Here is a 22,647-nt window from a genome sequence, read left to right on the forward strand (position 1 = left end):
GTCAGCACGGAGGCTGACCTTCACTGTAATTGTGTCAGAATTAAAAGAGCGGTCAGAGGATATAAACTGAGGCATTTCAGAGCCATCAGAAGGTCGAAACTGAGGTGTTTCAGATCAGTTTGTGGGTGCCTCATTTTAATGTGGTCAGACTTGAGCAAGTGCTTCATTGTCAGAGGCTCAGAACCAAGTGAGTGCCTCGTTATCAGACACTGTCCTAAAGAGGGCCTTGTTGTTCGTGGCTGTGTTGTAAGGCAATTCCTCATTGCTGCAGGATCAGCCTTGAGAGTGTGCCAGTCTGGAAGGAGTGCCTAAAAAGTGAGGGAGTGCGACACAATTAGAGATTCAGCGCTGAGTTAGTGCCTCATTGTCACAGCGTTAGTTCTGAGGCAGGGTCACATTGCCTTAGGGTCAATTCTGAGGGTGTATGAGGAGCAGACTGTAAATACTGAGTCAGTAGCTCAGTGCATTGGATTCAGAGTTGATGGAGTACAAGATGATTAGAAGTTCAGTCCTGAAGTCTTGCAGCTCTGTCAGAGGGTCAGAACTGAGGGGGCAGTGCTTTACTGTCAGCGGATCAGTTCTGCGGCAGTACCTCATTGCTGGAGGGTCAGATGTGGACGAGTGTCACATTGTCAGAAGGCCAGTTCTGAATAAGTGACTTTTTGTCAGAAGGCCAATACTCAGTCAGTGGCTCATTTTGAGCAGATCAGAATTGAGGGTTTGCAACACTTTTCGAGATTCAGTCTGGAGACATTACTGCTACACGCCTGAATTGAGGGAGTGCTGCAAGATTGGAGGGTGAAAATAAACCTGAAAACAGTGACCCCTTTCAATAACCTGTAAAACACAGGGATCACTGTAAATAATCCCTAAAACGCAGAGGCCTTTGTCGGAGTGCCTCAGTGTAATGTTTTCAGAATTGAGGGAGTGCCACGTGATTACAGATTCACTGCTGATGGAGTAGCTCATTGTCACAGGGTCAGTTCTGAGGCAGGGCTGCTTTGCTGGAGGGTCACTTCTGAGTGAGTGTATTAGTATCAGCCCCATGTTGTAGGGACTGTACTTTTCCAGGAAGACAGTTAGAATAATCTTTAATTATAAACTAATCTGAAATATTGTTTGACTTGTTAAGGTTACAATACATCCTGAGTCACCTACAGAATACGCACTTGCTCTCCCTGTGTCTCTCGGTAAGCAAAGGTAGTTTCTTTCAGACTACTCTCGGAAATAAAGTGCTGCGCTGGTGGTCAGTATTGAAGGAATGCTCCATTGTTGGAGGATCAGTACTGAGGGAGTGCTGGTCTGTCACAGGGCCAAGATTATGGGTGTGCTGTGCTTTCAGAAGGTCACAAGCAAACAAGCACTGCCAGACATAAAAAACAAAAGAACTGCGGATGCTGTAAGTCGGGAACAAAAAGAAAGTTGCCGGAAAATCTCAGCAGGCCTGGCAGCATCTGTGCAGGAGAAAACAGATTCAACGTTTCGAGTCCATTGACCCTTCCTCAGAACAGTTCTGAGGAAGGGTCACTGGACCCGAAATGTTAGCTCTGTTTTTGCCTCCACAGATGCTGCCAGACCTGCTGAGCTTTTCCAGCACTGCCAGACAACTGACGCTCTGATTGTGAAACACTCCCTCAGTACTGACCCTCCAACACTGCGTACTCTCTGATGACTGATTCTCTGACGGTGCATCTCTGCCACAGTATTAACCCTCCGTCATACTGGTGTTCTCTCAGCAATAACACTCTGAGAATGCCATGCTCCCTGACCATTGACACTCTGGCCGTGGGACACCACTTCAAATTTAACCCTTCAGCAGTGCAGCACACACTCATCATTGCCTCTCTGATATTGCAGTGCTGCCTTCATACTGACCCTTTCACAGTGCAGGACACAGTAATATTGAACATCTTCAAGTGCCGCTCTCCCTCAGTGCTGACCCCCCTCTCATTTCTGACCCATTCAGTGTAGCATACCCTTTATTCTGAACCCCTCAGTGCAGCACTCCCTCAACGCTGACCTGCTTCAGTGCTGACCCCCTTCAGTCCTGATCCCCCTCAGAACAGCACTCCCGCAGTGCTGACCCCACACTGTGCTGCACTCCCTCAGAGCTCACCCACTTATTGCTGACGACCCCCTCACTTCAGCACTCCCTGATCACCTGGTCGTGCATCACTCCCTTTCTCCGACCCCTCGGACGGTGCAGCACTACGTCAGCGCTGACCCGCCAACAAGATCATGTCAGAGAGATGTTCTCCCATCACATTGACCCTCTGAGACTGGAGCATTTACTAATGTTGGCCCTCTCACAGTGAAGCACTCCGTTTAGTCCCTCTGACAGGCTGCATGCCTTTTATTACAGGTCTTTTCACAACGCACTGCCCCGTCATCATTGATTCTCTGACAGTGCAGCCCTCTGTTAATATTGAATTTGTGACAGTGCACAACTCCATTAATATTTGCCCTCTGATAGTGCAGCTCTTCCTCAGTCCTGACTCTCTGACAATGCAGCAGTCCCCTAATTACTGTCAGAGGGTCGATACTGAGAGAATGCTGCACTGTCAGAGTCAGCTGCCCGCAGTCCTATCAGACATTCAGTATTGAAGGTATGGGAGAGGGTGAGTGTCAGTGAATTCTGCACTGCAACAGGGCCAACAGTGGTGTCCCATGGCCAGAGTGTCCATGGTAAGGAAGAACTGCAATGTCAATGTAACAGGGTCAGGTCTGAGGTCAGAATTGAGACAGTACTGCAGGATTAGAGAGTCAGTGTTGTGGCTGAGGAGCACTCTGAGGTCCAGTACTGAGGGAAAGCTTCATGATCAGTGGGTCAGTTCTGAAGCTGTGCTACTTTGTCAGAGGGCCATACTAATGCAGTGCCTCATTGTAATGGGTTAAGAGTTGAGGGAATGTCGCACATGCATCACTAGCTCATCATTGACTGTCTGACAGTGCAGCCCACTCTTAGTATTGACCTTCCAACAGTGTAGAGCTCCCGCAGTGATGACACTGACCATGCAACACTCCCTCAGTACTGACTCTCCAACAACGCGGTGCTTCCTCAAGAATGACCCTCCGAGAGTGGAGCACACCCTTATTGTTGATCGTCAGATAGTGCGGTACTTCCTTCGTATTGGATCCCCCTCGGTGCAAACTCGCCCCTCGTTGCTGAAACCCCCTTCATGGAGCACTTCCCCAGTGCTGACACCATCCCAGTGCTGAGTACTCCTCAGTGCAGCACTCCCTCAGTGCTAACACCCCATCACTCCCTCAGTGCTGACCACCTCTCAATGCCAACCCGACCTCAGTGCAGCACTCCCTCAGTGTTGACCCTGCTCAGTGCAGCACTCTTATGATGCTGTCCCTGCTCAGTGCAACACACTCTCATTCTTTTCACCCACACCGCCCTCAGTGTCAACCCCACAATGAGGCACCGCATTAGTATGGCCCTCTGACAAAGTAGCACAGCCTCAGAACTGACCCATTGACAATGAATCTTTCCCTGTGTACTGACCCTCAGAGTACTACTGTACCACAGCACTGACACTCTAATCCTGTCGCACTGCCTTGATTCTGTCTCCTTGACAAGGAGTGCGGTATCAGAATTGAAAGTGGTCAGCACTGAGGGGGTACTGCACTGTGGGTTGTTAGCACTGAGGGGGAGCCAGCACAGTGGGAGAGCTGCACTAAGCGGGGATGTGCACTCAGTGGCCGGTCAACAATGAGGGAGTGCAGCACTGTAGTGGTTCAGCTTACGGGAGGTCAGCACTCAGGGTGGGGGGGTTCAGCACTGAGTGCAGCTCAGCACTGAATAGGGGTCAGGCCGGGGAGCTCTTTACTACGGGAGTGCTGCACTGAGGGAGGGCCAGTTTTCAGGGAGCACTGCACTGTCAGAGCGTCAATAAGAAGGGTCTGCTATGTTCTCATTGGGTCAATAATGAAGGAATTCTGCATTATCAGAGTGTTAAAATTCAGGGAATGCAACAATTTCAGAAAGATGATGTTGATGCGGTGGGGGGGGTGGGTGCGGTAGCATAAGGTGGTGATGGGAAAGTGGTAAGTCATGCGACACCACTGAAGGGTCAGCACTGAGAGAAAGTCACCCTCTCAGAGGGTCAATATTAAGGGAGAGCTTCACTGTCAGGAGGTCAATCTTCAGACAGTGTTCCAGGACTGAGGCTCAATATTAAGTGACTGCAATACTGTCAGAGGGTCAATGATGAGCACGTGCTGAAGTGTTGCAGAGTAAGTACTGAGGGAGTGCTGCATTGTCAGTGTCATCAATGAGTGAGCTCCACACTGTCGGAAGGCCAATTTTTAGCAAGTGCTGCACTGTCAGAGTGTCACTACTGAGGGAGAACTGCACTGTCAGAACAGTGAGTCATCACAGAGCACTGCACTGTCAGAGGGTCAATATTAATGGTATGCTACACAGAGTTGGGTTAGCAATGAGGGAGTGCTACACTGAGGGGAGTCAGTACAAAGGGAAACTGCCCTCTGAGAGGGTCAACAGTAAGAGTGTGCCAGCGGGTCAGTGCTGGGGAATTACAGCACTGAGAGACGGTCAGCAGTCCCTCAAGTCCTGACTCTGACAGATTAGCCACTCCCAGAGATTCGGTATTCCCTCATAACGAGCCGCCTGGCAACAAGGTACAAACTCAGAACTGACCCTCTGGCCATTATGCCCTCTCTCTGTTTTGACATTTTAAACATGAGGGTCTTCCCTTAATCATGGGGATTTTCAGCTCTTCCTCAGTACTCCTGGCCCCCTGACAGTGTTGCACTACCTCAAACTGATCATATTAAAATGAGGCATCATCTCAATTTGATCCTTTGACAACGATGCACTCCCTCAGCACTGACCCTCTCACAACAAGGCACTCCATCAGTAGTGACCCTCTGCTGATAGTGCTGCAGGACCTCAGTACTGATCCTCCGATTGTGCGATTCCCTCTATTCTTATCCCATTACAATGAGGCACCGCATTCGTACGGCCCTCTGACAAAGTAGCACAGCCTCAGAAGTGATCCATTGACAATGAAGCTTTCCCTCGGTACTGACCCTCTGAGTGCTACTCGACCACAGCACTGACACTCTAATCCTGCGTAACTGTCTCAATTCTGACCTCAATCCTGACCCTCTGATTGTGAGGCACTCGGTTCTGACCCTGTTACATTGACATTGCAGTTCTTCCTCATTGTTGACCCTCTTGCAGTGCAGAATTCACTGACGCTCACGCACTCCCAATGCGGCATACCTTTAATACTGAACATCTGATAGGACTGCAGGGAGCTGACTCTGACAGTGCAGCATTCTCTCAGTATTGACCCTCTGACAGTATTTCGGGGAGTGCTGCACTGTCAGAGAGTCAGAACTGAGGAAGAGCTGCACTGTCAATGGGCAAATATTCATGGATTGATTGGGTCAATTTTAATGGAGTTGTGCAGTGTGACACATTCAGTATTAAGAGAGTACTGCACTGTCAGAGGGTCAATGATGGGAGAGTGCTGTGCTGTCGGAAGGTGTGTACTGAAAGGGAGCCGCCCTGCCAGAGGGCCTATATTAAGGCAGTGCAGCATTGTGAGAGGGTCGATATTAAGTGCATGCTCCTGTCTCAGTGGGTCAATTTGATGGGACAACATGCCTCTGAAACTAACTTGTTGGAGTGCTGCACCGCCTGAGGGTTCGTCTGAAGGGAGTGATGCCCTGTCAGATGATGAGCTTTCCCTCATCTTTGACCGTCTGACAGCGCAGCACTCCCATAATATTAACCCGCTACCAGTGTGGCACTTGCTTACAATTGAACTTCTGACAGTGCACAAGTCCAACAAAATGATCCTCTTGAGTGTCGCACACACTCAATATTGGCCCTCCAACAGTGCAGCACTCCCTCAGGACTGACTGTCTGACATTGATACGTGGATCGTGTAGCAATCCTGTAATATTGACCCACTGACACAGCAGAACTCCCTCAATATTGTTTTTCTGACAGTATTGCACTACTGATCCTTCGGCAGTGCCCCTTGATATCAATCTTTTCACATTAGACCACTCCCTCAGCACTAACTCTCTGAATGTGCAGCACTTCTCAGGACTGATTCTGTGATATTTCAGCACTCCCACATCATTAACCCTCTGACAGTGCAGCCCTCCCTTTAGATCAACCCTCCAACAGTGCATTGTTTCCTTAATATTGGACCTCTGATTGTGTGATACTCCCTCAGTGCGAAACTCTGACAATACAGCACTCTCTCTGAAATAACTCTCTGATTAAGCACTTCCTCTGTGCTAACCCTCTGAAAATGGAGCTTTCTCTCATTACTGACCCTTTGCAGTGCTGCACTGCCTCAGTACTCACTCACCACAAGTGCAGCACTCCATTAAGAGTGATCCTCTGACAGTGTGGCACTCCCCTAATATTGGTCCACTGACTGTGTGGCACTCCCTTTATACTGACCTGCTCGCGGTGCATCACTGCTCTAATATCAAACCTGCAGCTCTATCAGAGGGTCTGTCCTGAGCAAGTGCCCCATCGTCAGCATGTCAATTCTGAGGCCGTGCCTCTATATCAGTGAGTCAACATTGAGGTAGCTCCTGACGGTCAGAATTACGGGAGTGCCTCATAGTTAGAGGGTCATTAACTGAGGGACAGCCTCATGATCAGCGGGTCAGTCTTTACGGACTGCCTTATAGCCAGTGTGTCAGTTCTGAGGCAGTGCCCTCAATGTAACAGATTTAGAAATGGGGTAGGGGGCACATGATTAGAAGGTCAGTAGTAAGCTATTGGAACTTTGTCAGAGGGTCAGTACTCAGCGAGTGCCTCATTGACATCGGGTCCAGACAGAGGGTTTGCACTGAGGGAATGCTTCCTTTGTCAGAGATTCAGAACTGAGAAAGTGCCTCATTGTCAGAGGCTCATTCCTGAGGCAGTGCCTCATTGTCAGAGTGACATAATCAGATAGCACTCCCTCAATTCTAAACCTTAATACTGACCCTCTGACAATGAAGCACTGCCTCAGGACTGACCCTATGATAATGAAGTGTTCCTCAGGATTGAACCATTGACGATGTGACTCTCCATTCGTGTTGACCTTCTGATAATGGGGTTCTCCTGAAGTACTGACCCTCTGACGGTTGTGCACTGCCTCAGTACTGACCCTCTAAATATCTGCCACTCGGTCAATTCTGACCTCCTTACGATGAGGCATTACCTCAATACTGACTGGGGTGCAGGTCTCTGGCACAGAGTCTGTCGCTCTTGCAACGAAGGGAAGGGGGTATAGGAGGAGAGTGTTAGTCATTGGGGACTGAATAGTTAGAGGGACAGATAGAAGGCTTGTTTGAAACCGAAGAGACTCACGATTGGTGCGTTGCCTCCAGGTGCTAGGGTCCGTGTTGTCTCGGATAGTGTCTTTGGGGTCCTGAAGGGAGAGGGTGACCAGCCCCAAGCCATGGTCCACACAGGTACCAACGACATAGGTAGAAAGAGGGATAGGGACGTCAGGCAGGATTTCAGGGAGCTCCGCTGGAAGCTGAGAGCTCAAACAAACGGAGTGGTTATCTCTGGTTTGTTACCCGTGCCAAGTGATAGCGAGGCAAAGAACAGGGAGAGATTTCAGCTGAACACGTGGCTGCAGGGATGCTGCAGGTGGGAGGGCTTCAGGTACATGGACAATTGGGGCTCATTCTGGGGAAGGTGGGACCTCGACAAACAGGACGGTCTCCACTTGAACCAGAGGGGCACTAATATCCTGGGCTGGAAATTTGCTAGTGCTGTTCGGGTGGGTTTAAACTAGCTTAGCAAGGGGATGGGAAACTGGTGTAGTTTCAGTACACAGGAGAAAGAGAATAGAGAGGACATGGACAGGATCTCAGTGTCACAGGAGTGTGCTGGCAAACAGCAAGCTGAATTGAAGTGTGTCTACTTGACTGCCAGGAGTATCCGGAATAAGCGAGGTGAGCTTGCAGCATGGATAGGTACCTGGGGCTTCGATGTTGTGGCCATTACGGAGACATGGATAGAGCAGGGTCAGGAATGGATGTTGCAGGTTCCAGGGTTCAGATCTTTGAGTAAGATCAGGTAAGGTGGGAAAAGAGGGGGAGGTGTGGCTTTGTTTGTCGAGGACAGTATAATGGAGGCTGAAAAAACTTTTGAGGAGGACTGGTCGACTGAGGTGGGATGGGCTGATGTCAGAAATAGGAGAGGAGAGGCCTCACTGTTGGGAGCTTTTGAATAGGCCTCTGCAAAGTTCCAGGGATCTGAAGGAGAGGATTGGCAAAACGATTCTGGGCAGGAGTGAAAGGAACAGGGTGGTCATTATGGGAGACTTTAACTTCCTAAGCATTGACTGGAAATGCTGTAACTCTCGTACGTCGGATGGATGAGTTTTCATCCAATGCACGCAGGAGCGTTTCCCGACACGCTCCGTCGAAGGGCCGACAAGAGGGGAGGCCACACTGGATCTGGTACTTGACAGTGGACCAGGCCAGGTGTTTGATTTAGTGGTAGATGAGCACTTTGGAGAGAGTGACCATAATTCGGTTACGTTTAGTTTAGCGATGGAGTGGGAGAGGAACATGCCACAGGGCAAGACTTACAGATGGGGGAAGGCAATTATAATTGGGCAAGACTTAGGAGGCAAAGAATGGGGCAGCAAAATGCAAGGGATGGGGACAATCGAAATGGGGAGCTGGTTTAAGTAACAGATATTGCGTGTCCTTGATAGGTACGTCCCTGTCAGGCAGGGGTCAGTGATAAGGTAGGGGAACCGTGGTTTACTAAAGAAATTGTATCTCGCGTTAAGCAGAAGAGCGAGGCTTATGTGATGTTGAGATGAGATGGATCAGTTGATGCGATGGAGAGTTACAGATGAGCAAGGAAGGATTTAAAGAGAGAGTTAAGAAGAGCAAGGAGGGGTCCTGAGCAGTCATTCGCAGGTAGAATAAAGGAGATCCGTAAAGTTTTCTCAAGGTATGTGAGGAATATAAGGATGACTGGGGTAGGAATAGGGCCAATCAAAGACAGAAGTGGGAAGTTGTGTGTGGACCGGGTACAGATCGGAGAGGTGCTAAATGAATATTTCTCATCTGTTTTCACTGAGGAAGAGGAGAATATCGTCGAGGAGACGACTGAGATACGTGCTATTAGACTTGAAAGGATTCAGGTTAGTAAGGAGGAGATGTTATCAATTCTAGAAGGTGTGAAGCTAGATAAATCCCCTGGGCCTGAGAGGATTTTTCCGAGAATTCTCTGGAAAGCTCAGGAGGAGGTGGCGGAGCCCTTGGCTTTGATCTTTGAGTCCTCATTGTCTGCAGGTTTAACACCAGAGGACTGGAGGATTGCAAATGTTGTGCCCTTGTTCAAGAAGGGCAGTAGAGATGAGCCAGGCAATTACAGCCAGTGAGCCTTAGGTCCGTTGCAGGAAAAGTTTTGGAAAGGGCTATAAGAGATCAGGTTTATAATCATCTCGGAAGCAACAATTTGATTGGAGATAGTCAACATGGATTTGTCAAGGGCAGGTCGTGTCTCACAAACCTCATGGAGATTTTGAGGAGGTGACCAAGCATGTGGATGAGAGAAGGCCAGTTGACGATGTGTACATGGACTTCAGTAAAGCCTTTGATAAGGTTCCACACGGTAGGCTATTGGAGAAAATACGGAGCCATGTGATTGAGGGAGATTTAGCAGTTTGGATTAGAAACTGGCTTTCGGTAAAAAGGCAACCAGTGGTGTTTGATGGAAAATATTCAGCCTGGAGTCCGGTTACTAGTGGTGTGCCTCAAGGATCTGTTTTTGGCCCACTGCTGTTTGTCATTTTTATAAATGACTCGGACGCAGGCATAGGTGGATGGGTTAGTAAGTTTGCAAATGACACTAAAGTCGGTGGAGTGGTGGACAATGTGGAAGAATGTCGCATGTTGCAGAGATACTTGGATAAAGTGCAAAATTGGGCGGAAAGGTGGCAAATGGAGTTCAATGTGAGGTGATTCGCTTTGGGAGGAATAATAGGAAGGTACAATACTGGGCCAATGGAAAGATTCTTGGTAGTGCGGATGTGCAGAGGGACCTTGGCGTCCATGTACATAGATCTCTGAAAGTTGCCACCCATGTTGATAGTGCTGTGAAGAAGGCATACGGTGTGTTCGACTTTATTGGTAGAGGGATTGAGTTCCAGAGCCGTGATGTCATGCTGCAACTGCACAAAACGCTCGTGCGACCTGTTCTGGTCGCTCCATTGCGGGACGAATTCGGAAGCATTGGAAAAGGAGCAAAGGAGATTTACCAGGATGTTGCCTGGTCTGGAGTGAAGGTCTTATGAGAGAAGGCTGAGCGACTCGAGTCTGTCCTCATTGGGGAGAAGAAGGCTAAGAGGGCCTTTAATAGAAACATACAAGACGATCAGAGAAAGATGAGTCAGGGTGGACGGTAAGAGTCTTTTTCCTAGGATGATGATGTTGGCTTGTACAAGGGGGCTCAGCTACAAATTGAGGGGTGATGGATTAAAGACAGATGTCAGAGGCAGGTTCTTTACCCAGAGAGTGGAAAGGGCGTGGAATGCCCTGCCTGTCAATGCAGTTAACTCAGCCACATTCAGGGCATTTGAACAGTCCTTGGATAAGCATATAGATGATGATGGGATAGTGTGAGGGAACGGGCTCAGATTAGTTCACAGGTTGGTGCAACATCGAGGGCTGAAGGACCTGTTCTGCACTGTATTTTTCTATGTTCACAGATGACACTAAAATGAGTGAGAGAGTAAAGTCTGAAGAGGACAATGAAAATCTGCAGAAGGATGCAGAAAGTTTAAGTGAATGGACAAGGGTCTAGCAGATGGAGTCCAATGATGGGAGATGTGAGGGCATCCATTTTGGTAGCAATTATGGAAAAATGGAGTCTTGCTTAAATGGTGAAAAATTGTAGCATGCTGCTCCGCAGAGGGAGCTGGGCAGCCTTGTGTCTGAATCAGGTAGTTTGCAGATGCGGCTGGTAATTGAGACAGCAAATGGAACAGTGTCCTTCATTGCGAGAGTGATGCAGTTTAAAAATCGGGAGGGTATGCTACAGTTGTATAGGGTGCTGGTGAGGCTTGGTGTGGAGTAGTTTGTACAGTTTTCGTCTCCTCACTTGAGAAAGGATGTACTGGCACTGGAGGGGGTGCGAAGGAGGTTCACGAGGTTGATTCCAGAATTAAAAATGTTGCTGTACGGGGAGAGATTGAGTAGACTCCGATTGCAGTCACTGGAATTTAGAAGAATGAGGGGTGATCTAATAGAAACTTTTAAAATTATGAAACAAATGGATCGGAAATTGTTTCCACTGATGGGCGAAATTCCAACTTGGGGGCACAGCCTCAAAATAAGTGTGAACAGATTGAAAACTGAGTTGAGGATGAGCTTCTTCATCCAAAGGGTTGTGAATCTGTGGAATTCTCTGCCCACTGAAACAGTTGAGGTTCCCTTGTTGAATGTTTTGAAAGCCAAAACAGATAGATCTTTGAACAGGAAAGGAATTGAGGGTTATGGTGAATGGGAGGGTAAGTGGAGCTGAGTCCGCAAAAAAGATCAGCGGAACGAGCTGGAAGAGACAGATGGCCTACTCCTGTTTTATTTCTTATGTCCGTATGTCCTTAGATTGCCATCCTTGTCATTCCTCCTTCCCTGGAATAGGCCAGTTCTGAACGCTGATCAGTAGGTCTTTAAATAACTCCCACGTATCAAATGTTGACTTGTTCAATAAAAGCTCCTCCCAATTAATACTGCTCAGCTCCTACCTAACACTGATGTAATTTTCCCTCCCCCAATTTCGTCCCTTCCCACAAGGTCCTGATTATCCATGGCTGTCTTAAAATGTAAGGAGATGCGATCGCCCATTTAAGAAGCTCCTGCTTCACTGTTTTTCCCAAGTGGGAGTCAGCTACAGGCTTTCTTGTTCCACGATGGGGGAGGAAATGGCCGAGAGGTATTATTGCTGGACTGTTAATTCAGAGACTGAGATAACATTCTGGGGACCTGTGTTCAAATCCCAGCACAGCAGATGGTGGAATTTGAATTCAATATAAAAGAAAATCATGAATTAAGAATATAATGATGACCATGAATTCATTGCCAAATGTCAGAAAAACTCACCTGGTTCACTGATGTGCTTTCGGGAAGGAAACTGCCACCCTTACATGATCTGGCCTACATGTGACTGCAGACCCACAGCAATATGATTGACTTTGAACTGTCCCCTGGGCAATTAGGGACGGACAATAAACACTGCGTAGCTCGGGATGTCCTCCTCCCATTAACAAATAAATAAAATTGGATTCTAGATCTTCCGATCCAAGATCGTTTCTTGCTCTCATACTAATTTCTTTGCTTACAGTCACTTTCCCTCCTGCCTGTCTTTTTGGAATGCCGTATAGCCCTGCGCACTTAGCTCCAGTGTTGATCTCCTTGTAACCATGTCTTTGTAATAGCTATAAAATCATGCCCGTCAACCTAGAAATGTGCTATTTATTTGTTGATTTTGTTCTGAATACAAAGAGCACGCAAGCAAAGAGCCATGAATTTAGCTTTATCACTTGATTTCACCTCTTGACACTATTTACAGCTGTTTTCTGTTTGTACATGCTGTCTTTTCCAGTAGCACGCTGAGTATTGTTATCCCGATAGTTCTTTCGTATCAGTCCGTGTGTATTCCTGGGCGAATGTGCTCGTGTGGTCTCAGGAGTTGCGGAGGTCACGGCTCTGGGACAGCCGTTTCATCGCTCTATGCTGCAGGTAAGAAGAAAAGAAAATCTCTTGCTCTGAGCTCTGCAAACCTGGGCAATGTCAAAAGGGAAACAAGGTCAAAAGAATTTCAACAAGAATCTCAAAATTAACTGCTGAATTCATATCAACATTACGGGCATCGCCCAACTTGGTGGCCACAACATCCCACTTTCTATTCTTCACAAACAATCCAAAGGCTGAAGTATCCGTATCCCTCTTAACTTTTATGGTTTTTGAGCAAATTTCTTGTTTCAAACGTGTGCATATTTGTGGTGCCTTATGACTTCTTGCATTTAGCAATTGATAAAACTCACTCTCTCACGAGTTCAGGAGAAGCTAGTTTTATAGAATCCCCAGTGTGGAAACAGGCCACTCAGTTCAATAAGCCCACAGCAACCCTCCAAAGAGCATCCCACCTAGACCCATCCCCATTCCCCTACTCTATTCCTGTCAGCCTGCATTTCCCATGGCTAATGTACCTAACCTACACATCCGTGGGCACTGTGGGTAATTCAGCATTGCCAATCCACCTAACCTGCACATCTCTGGACTGTGGGAGGAAACCAGAGCACCCAGCAGAAACCCACACAGAGAAGGGGAGAATGTGCAAACTCCACACAGACAGTCATCGGAGGCTGGAATGGAACTCAGGTCCCTGGTGCTGTGAGGTAGCAGTACTCACGACTGAGTCACCGTGTCACCCTGAGTTATCTTGACTCCTTCTGAAACATAGGAAGGTATCCACAAGACAAAGATCCTTTTTAGTCAGCTTAATTCATACCAACTGAGGTAGATCTAGTTGGGTGTGTAAAGAAGGGGAGTCTTTCACGAGGGAACTTAACAATTTGGGAGACTCAGTCACCGAGGGAGCCTGACCCGAAGACTGGTCAAAACAATAATGATTCGATATGAATTAGTTAGAATGCAGCTGTTAACAGTAATCCTCCATCCCTATGTGGGAGCGAGATTTAACATTCAAAATCAAAACTGAAACTCTTGAACAAGGTAGTTCAAAACAGCCAGTTCTCTGATTGAGGTTGTGAACTTGCTCGCCGAGCTGGCTTCTTCTCATTCAGACGTTTCGTCACCATGATCGGTGACATCATCGGTACAGCCTCCAATGAAACGATGTTATTCTACTCTGTCTGGAATTGACACTGTCCAGTCTGTTACCATGAGTACTGTCATTTCCGGTTTTGATCTGTATGGGTTTGTATGTGGGGGTCCAATTGTATCTGTTCGTTGGTTGCATTATGGGTGGAGAATCACGCCTCTCAGAGGACACTGCGACAAGGTAACCGTAGTAGCCCAAGCCAAGCATAGACACGCACAGGAATTCCGAGAGGCATGGTTCTGCACCCGTTCTCCAGCCTCACATTCTTGGTCTCTTCAGTCTGAATATGATCACTCAACCATATCCTTGATGACAAACAATAGAGTCTTACTTCCCAAAATCTACAAACAGGACTGTCCAGACAGATCCATTTGTTCTAATGATATCATCTTCTGCTGGAGGGATTCCGAAATGTCTGCATTCTTCCTCAACTGAGCATTCCTTGCATTCGTGGTTGACAGAGCTGTCAGCCACGTCCATTGTGCTGCAGGGTTCCCAAGCGGAATATGAGTTGCTGTTCCTGCAACTTTGGGGTGGCATCATTTGTGGCACTGCAGGAGGCCCATGTTCAGTTTGGTTATGACTTTTGAGGAACGGATGGTCCCTTTGAGATTGAAATTGGAGAAAGATTTCAGGATTTTTTCATGTTCTTGTCTTTCTGTTATGCCCCTAGGAAAAAAGCAATGAAAGTGCCGTTAATGTTTTGCACGGCGAGCTGCTGCACACTAACCGGTCTCACACCATTACCATCACCTTGCCCTTGTGAAGGCAGATATGGATAAGGTTCTCAAAGCTGATAGAAGATTGAAACCACTCTAATCCTGTGACGATGGTAAGTTTCCCTTCTTTAAAAAAAAATGCTTGCAGCTGAATTCGCATAATATAGAGCACAGTGGCTCTGGTTCACACCACTGTCTCAATTCCACCCTTTGGTGACTTTCTGTGTGGAGTTTGCACATTCTCGATGTGCCTGCATGGGTTTTCTCCGGGTGCTCGAGTTTGCTCCCACAGTCAAAAGATGTGCAAGGTCGGTGGATTGGCCGTGCTAAATTTCCCAAGGTGTTCAGTGATGTGTAGGTTAGGTGAGTTATAGGTGGATGGGTCTGGGTGGGATGCTGTGAGGGGCAGTGTGGACATGTTGGGCTGACCGACCTGTTTCCACACTGTAAGGGTTCTCTGATTCATGATTCCATGATTTTACTGAGCGCAAAGGTACAATATTGACTCGTCATATTTGTCTCACCTCTTTACACATTGATAAGAAAGCTTTAATGTCAGTTTCTATGCATTTGCAACTTGTCTGCTGTCTCTGACAAGGCTGACGATATCTCCTTCTCTAATGCACATCTCCTGTCCCCTAACACTGAGAGGTGACACTTGCTTTTCATTTAGTACAATAAAAAAAACAATAGCCTCCATATTACATCCAGCGGCTTCTCTTAACACTCACACACTGTTCTTTTTTTCCTCCAGGTATTGACCACCCATCATTTCTAATTCCTCATCTCATCTCTCTCTCATGCGCTCTCTCTCTCTCTCTCTCTCATGCACTCTCTCTCTCTCATGCGCGCTCTCTCTCTCTCTCTCTCTCTCGCTCTCTCTCTCTCCCTCTGTCTCTCTCTCTCTGTCTCTCTCTCTCTCTGTCTTTATCTCTCCTCTCCCTGTTCTCCCCCATCACTTCACTCACAGGCACCAACAGAGGTTCACAGTCACACTATGTTGCACATGCATATTCTGTCCCTCATGCACAAACACACTACACACACACAAAAAAAAGTCAGGAACACAGTCTCTCACGAACACACTCTGTCACATTCTCACTCATTCATACTCCATACCGTCACACAGTCGTACACGGTCTTGCACACATTCTGTGGCACACTTGCATGCACTGTTGCAGGATCTTTTGCCAATGCTCTCACTCTCAAGTACACACATACTACCACAAATCTCTCCCTCACACACTTAGGTTTGCAAATTCACTTGCTGTCAAGCTCACTCACACTTACAGACACACTCACTCCCTCATGCATGCTGTAACACTCCCTTCTTGTGCTAACTCCCTTTCACACACTCTCAAGCACAGTCACTGGCACACACATTCTGTCGTGCGCACACACACACTTTCATGCACTGTCTTTGCACTCTTGAGCACAATCATATGCTCACCTCTCTCTTGCACACAGTCAATTTGATTTGAGTCAGAGATAATGGGAGCTGCAGATGCTGGAGAATCCAAGATAATAAAATGTGAGGCTGGATGAACACAGCAGGCCAAGCAGCATCTCTGATGAAGGGTCTTGGCCCGAAACGTCAGCTTTTGTGCTCCTGAGATGCTGCTTGGCCTGCTGTGTTCATCCAGCCTCACATTTTATTATCTTGATTTGAGTCATAATTGTCACATGTGCCCAGGTACAGTGAAAAGTTTTCTTCTGCATGCAGTATAGACAGGTGATATCAAACAAGGCGCATGAGTGAAACGGAACATAGTGACAGCTACAGAGAAGATGCACAGAGAGCAAGATCAAAATTAGATTTAAGCTTTTCAGTGTCCTATTCAGATGTCCAATAACAGCAGTGAAGAAGCTGTTCTTGAATCTTTTCACGCATGTATACAAACTTTTTTTACATCTTCCCTTCAGAAAAAGGGAGAAGAGAGTGTAATTGGCGGGTGAGAAGGGCCTTTGATTATGTCAGTTTCTTTCCCGAGGCAGCGGGAAGTAGAGGTGGAATCAACGAATGGAAGGCTGGTTTGCATGATGGACTATGCTGTGTTCATGACTCTGCAGTTTCTTGTGATCTTAGGAAGAGCAGTTGCCAAACCATGCTGTGACATGCATCCAGATAGGATGCTTTCTCTGGTACATGAATGAAAGTTGACCTTGCGGACACTCCAAATTACCTTAGCCTGCTGGGGAAATAGAGACATTTGGTGTGCTTTTTTGCCCATTGCGACGATCTGGGTGGACCAGGAGAGATTGTTGGTGATCGACACTCTCAACTATCTCCACCTCAGCAACATCTCTCTCAGTGTCTGATGCAGGCGCTCACACACTCACATTCTGTCACCTATTCTGTCTGTCTGTCTCTCCCTCTCTCCCTCATCGCCCATCTCTCTGTCTCGCTCTCTCTCTCTCTGTCTCGCGCTCTCTCTCTCTCTCGCTCTCTCTCTCGCGCTGTCTCTCTCTCTCGCGCTGTCTCTCTCTCTCGCGCTGTCTCTCTCTCTCGCGCTGTCTCTCTCTCTCGCGCGCTCTCTCTTCCTCCCCCACCCCCCAACCTCTCTGGCTCTCTCTCTCTCTCTCTCTCTCTCTCTCTCTCTCTCTCTCTCTCTCCCTCTCCCTCTCTCTCTCTCCCTCTCCCTCTCTCTCTCTCTCTCTCTCTCTCTTTTTCTCACACACCAACTCATTGCTCAGTATTCCATGGTATCTGAATTGTTGGAAGAATTAACTTAGACTGAGCGTGGATTTTCTCCCAAATTAGTTATGACAAAGCAGAACCAATTCTGCCTGGAAGAAGAAAGGCAGGAGCCATAATAATTAGGAATTGTTTTGCTAGAGGAACCGTGCTGTGATATGCATCCAGATAGGATGCTTTCTGTGGTACATCAATGAAAGTTGCCCTTGTGGGCACACGCAATTGCCTTAGCCTCCTGTGAAGTAGAGACAACGGTGTGCTTTTTTGCTCATTGCGATGATGTGGATGGACCAGTGAACTAATCTAAGCCCATCCCCCTACACGATCCCATTATCATCCATATGCTTATCCGAGGACTGTTGAAATGCCCCGAATGTGGCTGAGCTAACTGCATTTTCAGGCAGGGGGTTCCACATCCTTACCACTCTCTGAGTAAAGAACCTGCCTCTGATATCTATCTCAAATCTATTATCCCTCACTGTTAAGCTGTGCCCCCGAATACAAGCTGACGTCATCATCCTCGGAAAAAGACCCACACTGTCCACCCTGTCTCATCCACTGATCATCTTGTATGTCTCTATTAAATCCCCTCTGAACCACCTTCTCTCCAATGAGTACAGACCCAAGTCCCTCAGCCTTTCTTCAGAAGACCTTCACTCCGGACCAGGCAACATCTCCTCTGCACCTTTTCCAATGCTTCCACATCCTTCCTGTAATGGGGCGACCAGAACTGTACGCAATATTCCAAATGAGACCGCACCAGTTTTTTGGACAGTTGCTCTGGATCTCAATCCCACTGCCAATAAAACCTAAAACACCGGAAGCCGCCTTCACAGCACGATCAACCTGGATGGCAATTTTCAGGGATCGACATAGATCGACACCCTCTGCACAGCATCACTACCAAGAATCTTTCCATTGACCCAATATTCTGCCTTCCTATTATTCATCCCAAAGTGAATCACCTCACATTTATCCGCATTGAACTCCATCTGCCACCTTTCTGCCCAATTCTGCAGTTCATCCAAGTCTACCTGTCACCTGCAACATTCTTCCACATTGTCCACCACTCCACCGACTTGAGTGTCATCTGCAAACTTACTAACCGATCTACCAATGCCTCCGTCCAAGTCATTTATAAAAATGACAAACAGCAGTGGTCCCAAAACAGATCCTTGAGACAAACCAGAAGTCACCAGACTCCAGGCTGAATATTTTCTATCAACCACCACTGGTTGCCTCCTTCGCCAAAGCCAGTTTCTCATCCAACCTGCTAAATCTCCCTCAATCCCATGTCTCCATGTTTTCTCCAATAGCCTACCATGTGGAACCTTATCGAAGGCTTCACTGAAGTCCATGTCCACCACGTCAACTGCCCGACCCTCATCCACGTGCTTGGTCACCTTCCAAAATTACTCAATGAGGCTTGTGAGACACGACCTGCCCTTGACAAATCCATGTCGACTATCTCCCATCAAATTGGTGCTTGCTCGATGACTATAAATCCTCTCTCTTATAATCCTTTCCAAAACTTTTCCTGCAACAGACGGAAGGCTCACTGGGTTTATAATTACCTGGGTCATCTCTACTGCCCTCTTTGAACAAGGGCACAACATTTGCAACCCTCCAGCCTTCTGGTACTAAACCTGTAGACAATGAGGATTCAAAGATCAAGGCCAAAGGCTCCGCCACCTCCTCCGTAGCCTCCCAGAGAATCTGAAAGTTTCGAAGGATGCTGCGTTGTATCCGGAGGTTGGTGGGGTGGTACGTTAGGACGAGGGAGACTTTGTTTTGGTTGTTGTTGCGGGGTGGGGTGAGAGAGATTTGTTGCAGGAAATTCTGGAGACACGGTCGAGGGCGTTATCAACCACAGAGCGGTGGAAGTTGTGGTCTTTGAAAAATGAGGACATCTGAGATATACTGGAATAGAATACCTCATCCTGGGAGTGCAGATGCAGAGGCAAAGGAATGGGGAATAGGGGATGAATTGTTGCAGGAATATGGTGAGAGGAGGTGTAATCTTGGTAGCTGTGGGAATTTGTGGAGTTGAAATGGATATTTGTTTCTCAGTGGTTGGAAATAGAGTGGTCCAGGTAGGAGAGAGAGGTATCAGAGATTGTCCAGGTTAACTTCAAGTTGGGGAGGAAGGTGTTGGTGAAGTGGATGAACTGTTCGAGCCCCTTGTGGGAACACGAGGCGGTGCCGATACAGTCATCAATGTAACGGAGGAAGAGGTGGGGTTGAGGGCCAGTGTAGGTACGGAAGAGGGAGCGTTCCATGTAACCTGCAAAGAGGCAGGCATAGCTTGGGCCCATTTGGCTACCCTGGCCACCCTCTTTGTCTGTAGGAAGTGGGAGGAATTGAAAGAGAAACTGTTGAGGGTTGTTCGAGGACCGGAACTTCCCCCTCCTCAGTGGTCAAAAACACCCTCGACCGTGTCACCCGCGTTTCCCACAACTCATCCCTCTCACCCGCACCCCATAATAACTACCAAAACAGTGTCCTCGTCGCCCTCACGTACCACCCCACCAACATCTGGATTCAATGCGTCGTCCTCCGACCCTTCTGCCATCCGCAATCCGACCCCACCACCAAAGACGTTTTTCCCACCACCCTTAGGTGACCCCCTTATCCGCTCCACACTCCCCTCTAGCACTCCCGACACCCAGCACTTTTCCCTGCATATCCATAAATGTTGTCATCAAAACGTTTAAAATTCACTGGTCCCGATACCTCCCCCCCATCCCAGGCCCCAGGAAGAATTTCCTCAGCAAACAGATGTTTACCTGCACATCTGCTAATGTGGTAGACTGTATCCACTGTTGCCATTGTGGCCCCCTCTACATCGGGGAAACCAAACAGGTTTGGGGACCGCTTCGCCTGTGCTCAGTTTGCACTAAAGAACTGCACCTCCCAGTCGTGAACTGTTTCGACTCTCCCTACCAATCCTCAGGTAACATGTCCATCCTGGGCCTCCTGCAGTGCCACAACGATGCCACCTGAAGGTTGCAGGAGCAGCACCTCATATTGCGCTTGGGAACCCTGCACTCCATGGTATCAATGTGGACTTCACAAGCTTCAAAATCACCCCTCCCCTTCCCGCATCCCAAAACCAGCCCACCTATCCCATCCTGCCACCTCAAACCCCACCCCCATTTCCTGCCTCCTAACGTCTTCCCGCCCCGGAGACCTGTTCGTTCTCCCCGGACTGACCTCTCCCCTCCCTACCTCCCCACCTACATTCACCTCTGCTGGCTCCATCCCCACCTCTTGAACTTGTCTGTCTCCTCTCCACCTATCTTCTCCTCTATCCATCTTTGATCCGCCTCCCCCTCTCTCACTATTTATTTCAGAACTCTCTCCCCCTCCCCCTTTTCTGATGAAAGGTCTCGGCCCAACATGTCAGCTTTTGTGCTCCTCAGATGCTGCTTGGCCTGCTGTGTTCATCCAGCTGCACACTTTGTTATCTCTACATCTCTTAACAACCTCATTAAGTGAGTTCTAGAGCGAACTATGCAGGGTAGACTTTGGGTTTATCATTCTAACTTGCCAGTCCTGAAAGATGAAAGTTGGTTTGTGTTGGATGTTTGTCTCATAGCTCTGAAAGATGCACTGAAAGGATTTTTCAAATCTTTTGTTGAGAATTGTACCCATTTAGTCACTAATCCTTTTCCTTTTTTAAAGCTTCCTTGGTAGTGACAAATTTCAAATATCTGCGGAATTTTATTTGGCTTTGTATTGGTTCTCTGTGATTCTCTGTTCATGGCTCCACGACCTGCTAGCTAATTACAGAATTTATCATTGATGTGCTTCAGTCTCATATATCCCAATTTCAGGAGAAAGTCCAGAGAGACCTTTTAAAGGAAAGGGGTTTAGAAAGAAAATCTATCGATCAAAATCATGAACAGTTGATAAATTATTTGCACTTCATATTTCCAGAACCTACCCCGGAAGAGAGAGCCCAGAGAATTGCCAAAGCTGTCCGCAAACAGTCAACAGAAGTGAAGGAAAATTGGGAGCAATTGAAAACCCGTGCGAGCAACTGGCAGAAACAGGTGGAAAAGGCGTTGGAGAAACTTCAAGAACTGCAGAAAGCGCTGGATGATCTTGAGGCTCATGTGATAACAGCTGAGGGGGTCCACACTGATTGGCAACCTGTGGGTGACCTGCTTATTGACTCATTGCAGGATCACATTGATAAAACCACAGTAAGTGCAATTACATTACACTTCACTTATGAACAGATGTAACCAGAATGTTGTATCGAGACGATCAGTAATATGAGTATTCAGTCATATTGATTGAATGGTTGTTAACTGAATTTGCAAATTAAAAGTTAGTTGAGCATGCCTTCTGATGATATCACAACATGAATATCAGTATAATTGAGGATTCTATTAGTCAGTGACATCAGCTGAGTTATCTGCTTGTTGCCATGTTATCAGGGTTAAAGGTAAAGTCTTAGCACGCCATTTGGCGACTCCTTAGAGAGAGACAACTGGTTATGATTTAACCTGAAGATCACCACGCCTCAGTCAAGTGGAGCGGTTGAGGCGAAGACCCTTTGTGGTCAGCTCACTGGTATGGCAATTGAGCCCTCTCTGCAGGGCATCACTCTGCATCACAAACCAACTGAATTTGAATAGAGTTTAGGATTGGAGAGCAATCCATGCAATTATTTTTTTTAATGAATGTTTCTCACTGGGACTCTCTCACCGGCAAACTTTTTAAAAGCCAGCTCAGCCATACAGGCGAGATCAGTTCCTGATCTCAGCTGAATTTTTTGACCTGGGGTGGGTCAGCGTTAGGAGTTCAGTGATTGGAATGAATTCTCATGAAGTTAGCGAGAGGGATACTACACGTGAATAGATCGATGTTTTGAGAAGAGGATGAGATATGAGCAAAAGTTTAATTGATGTGGAAGACCAGCCACAATCATCATCGACGGTGGAGCAGGCTTGAGCGGCCATGCAACATTGTGCTGCCGCTATTTGACTTGTTCTGTGGAAAGGAAGGAAAATGGTCCAAGTGTCAAAAATGCTGAAGACCACATCATTCTACAACCTCAAAATTTGATTGTGTTCAGCATATTATCACTCCTGGTACCCCTAAATCCTGGTCTATCATCTCAGCAGCTCGACTCTGCCCATAAGCTGGTTAGATGTGACATTTTTGAGGGATCTTCCCAAGTCTGAAAATCATTTTTGTTTTTGTAGAATCAGAGTTGGCCAGTGTGGAAGGAGGTCGTTTGGCATATCATAGCTCTTTGAAGTAACTCCCCAATTCGTCCCCCTCTGCTTGGCAATGACTTGAACCACTTATAAAATCTCTTTAATGGAGGGAAACTTTGAAGGCGTCTGAAAGGA

General features: G+C 47.4%; 1 protein-coding gene across 10 annotated transcripts in view; it reads left to right on the forward strand.

Annotated features, from left to right (window-relative positions):
- Positions 1-22,647, forward strand: part of LOC132210852 (utrophin-like) — a 245,844-nt gene that overhangs the window by 216,975 nt on the left and 6,222 nt on the right. For 9 of the 10 annotated variants that reach the window (XM_059653528.1, XM_059653524.1, XM_059653525.1 and 6 more), the window contains 2 exons: positions 12,626-12,762; positions 21,221-21,489. In XM_059653528.1, coding sequence (XP_059509511.1) covers positions 12,626-12,762; positions 21,221-21,489 — 406 coding nt within the window. Of the gene's footprint in view, positions 1-12,625; positions 12,763-21,220; positions 21,494-22,647 lie in introns of all 10 variants that reach the window. The other variant, XM_059653531.1, reaches the window with a different exon arrangement.

This window comes from Stegostoma tigrinum, chromosome 21, assembly GCF_030684315.1.
Source record: "Stegostoma tigrinum isolate sSteTig4 chromosome 21, sSteTig4.hap1, whole genome shotgun sequence".
In the NCBI taxonomy this organism is placed as follows: domain Eukaryota; kingdom Metazoa; phylum Chordata; class Chondrichthyes; order Orectolobiformes; family Stegostomatidae; genus Stegostoma; species Stegostoma tigrinum.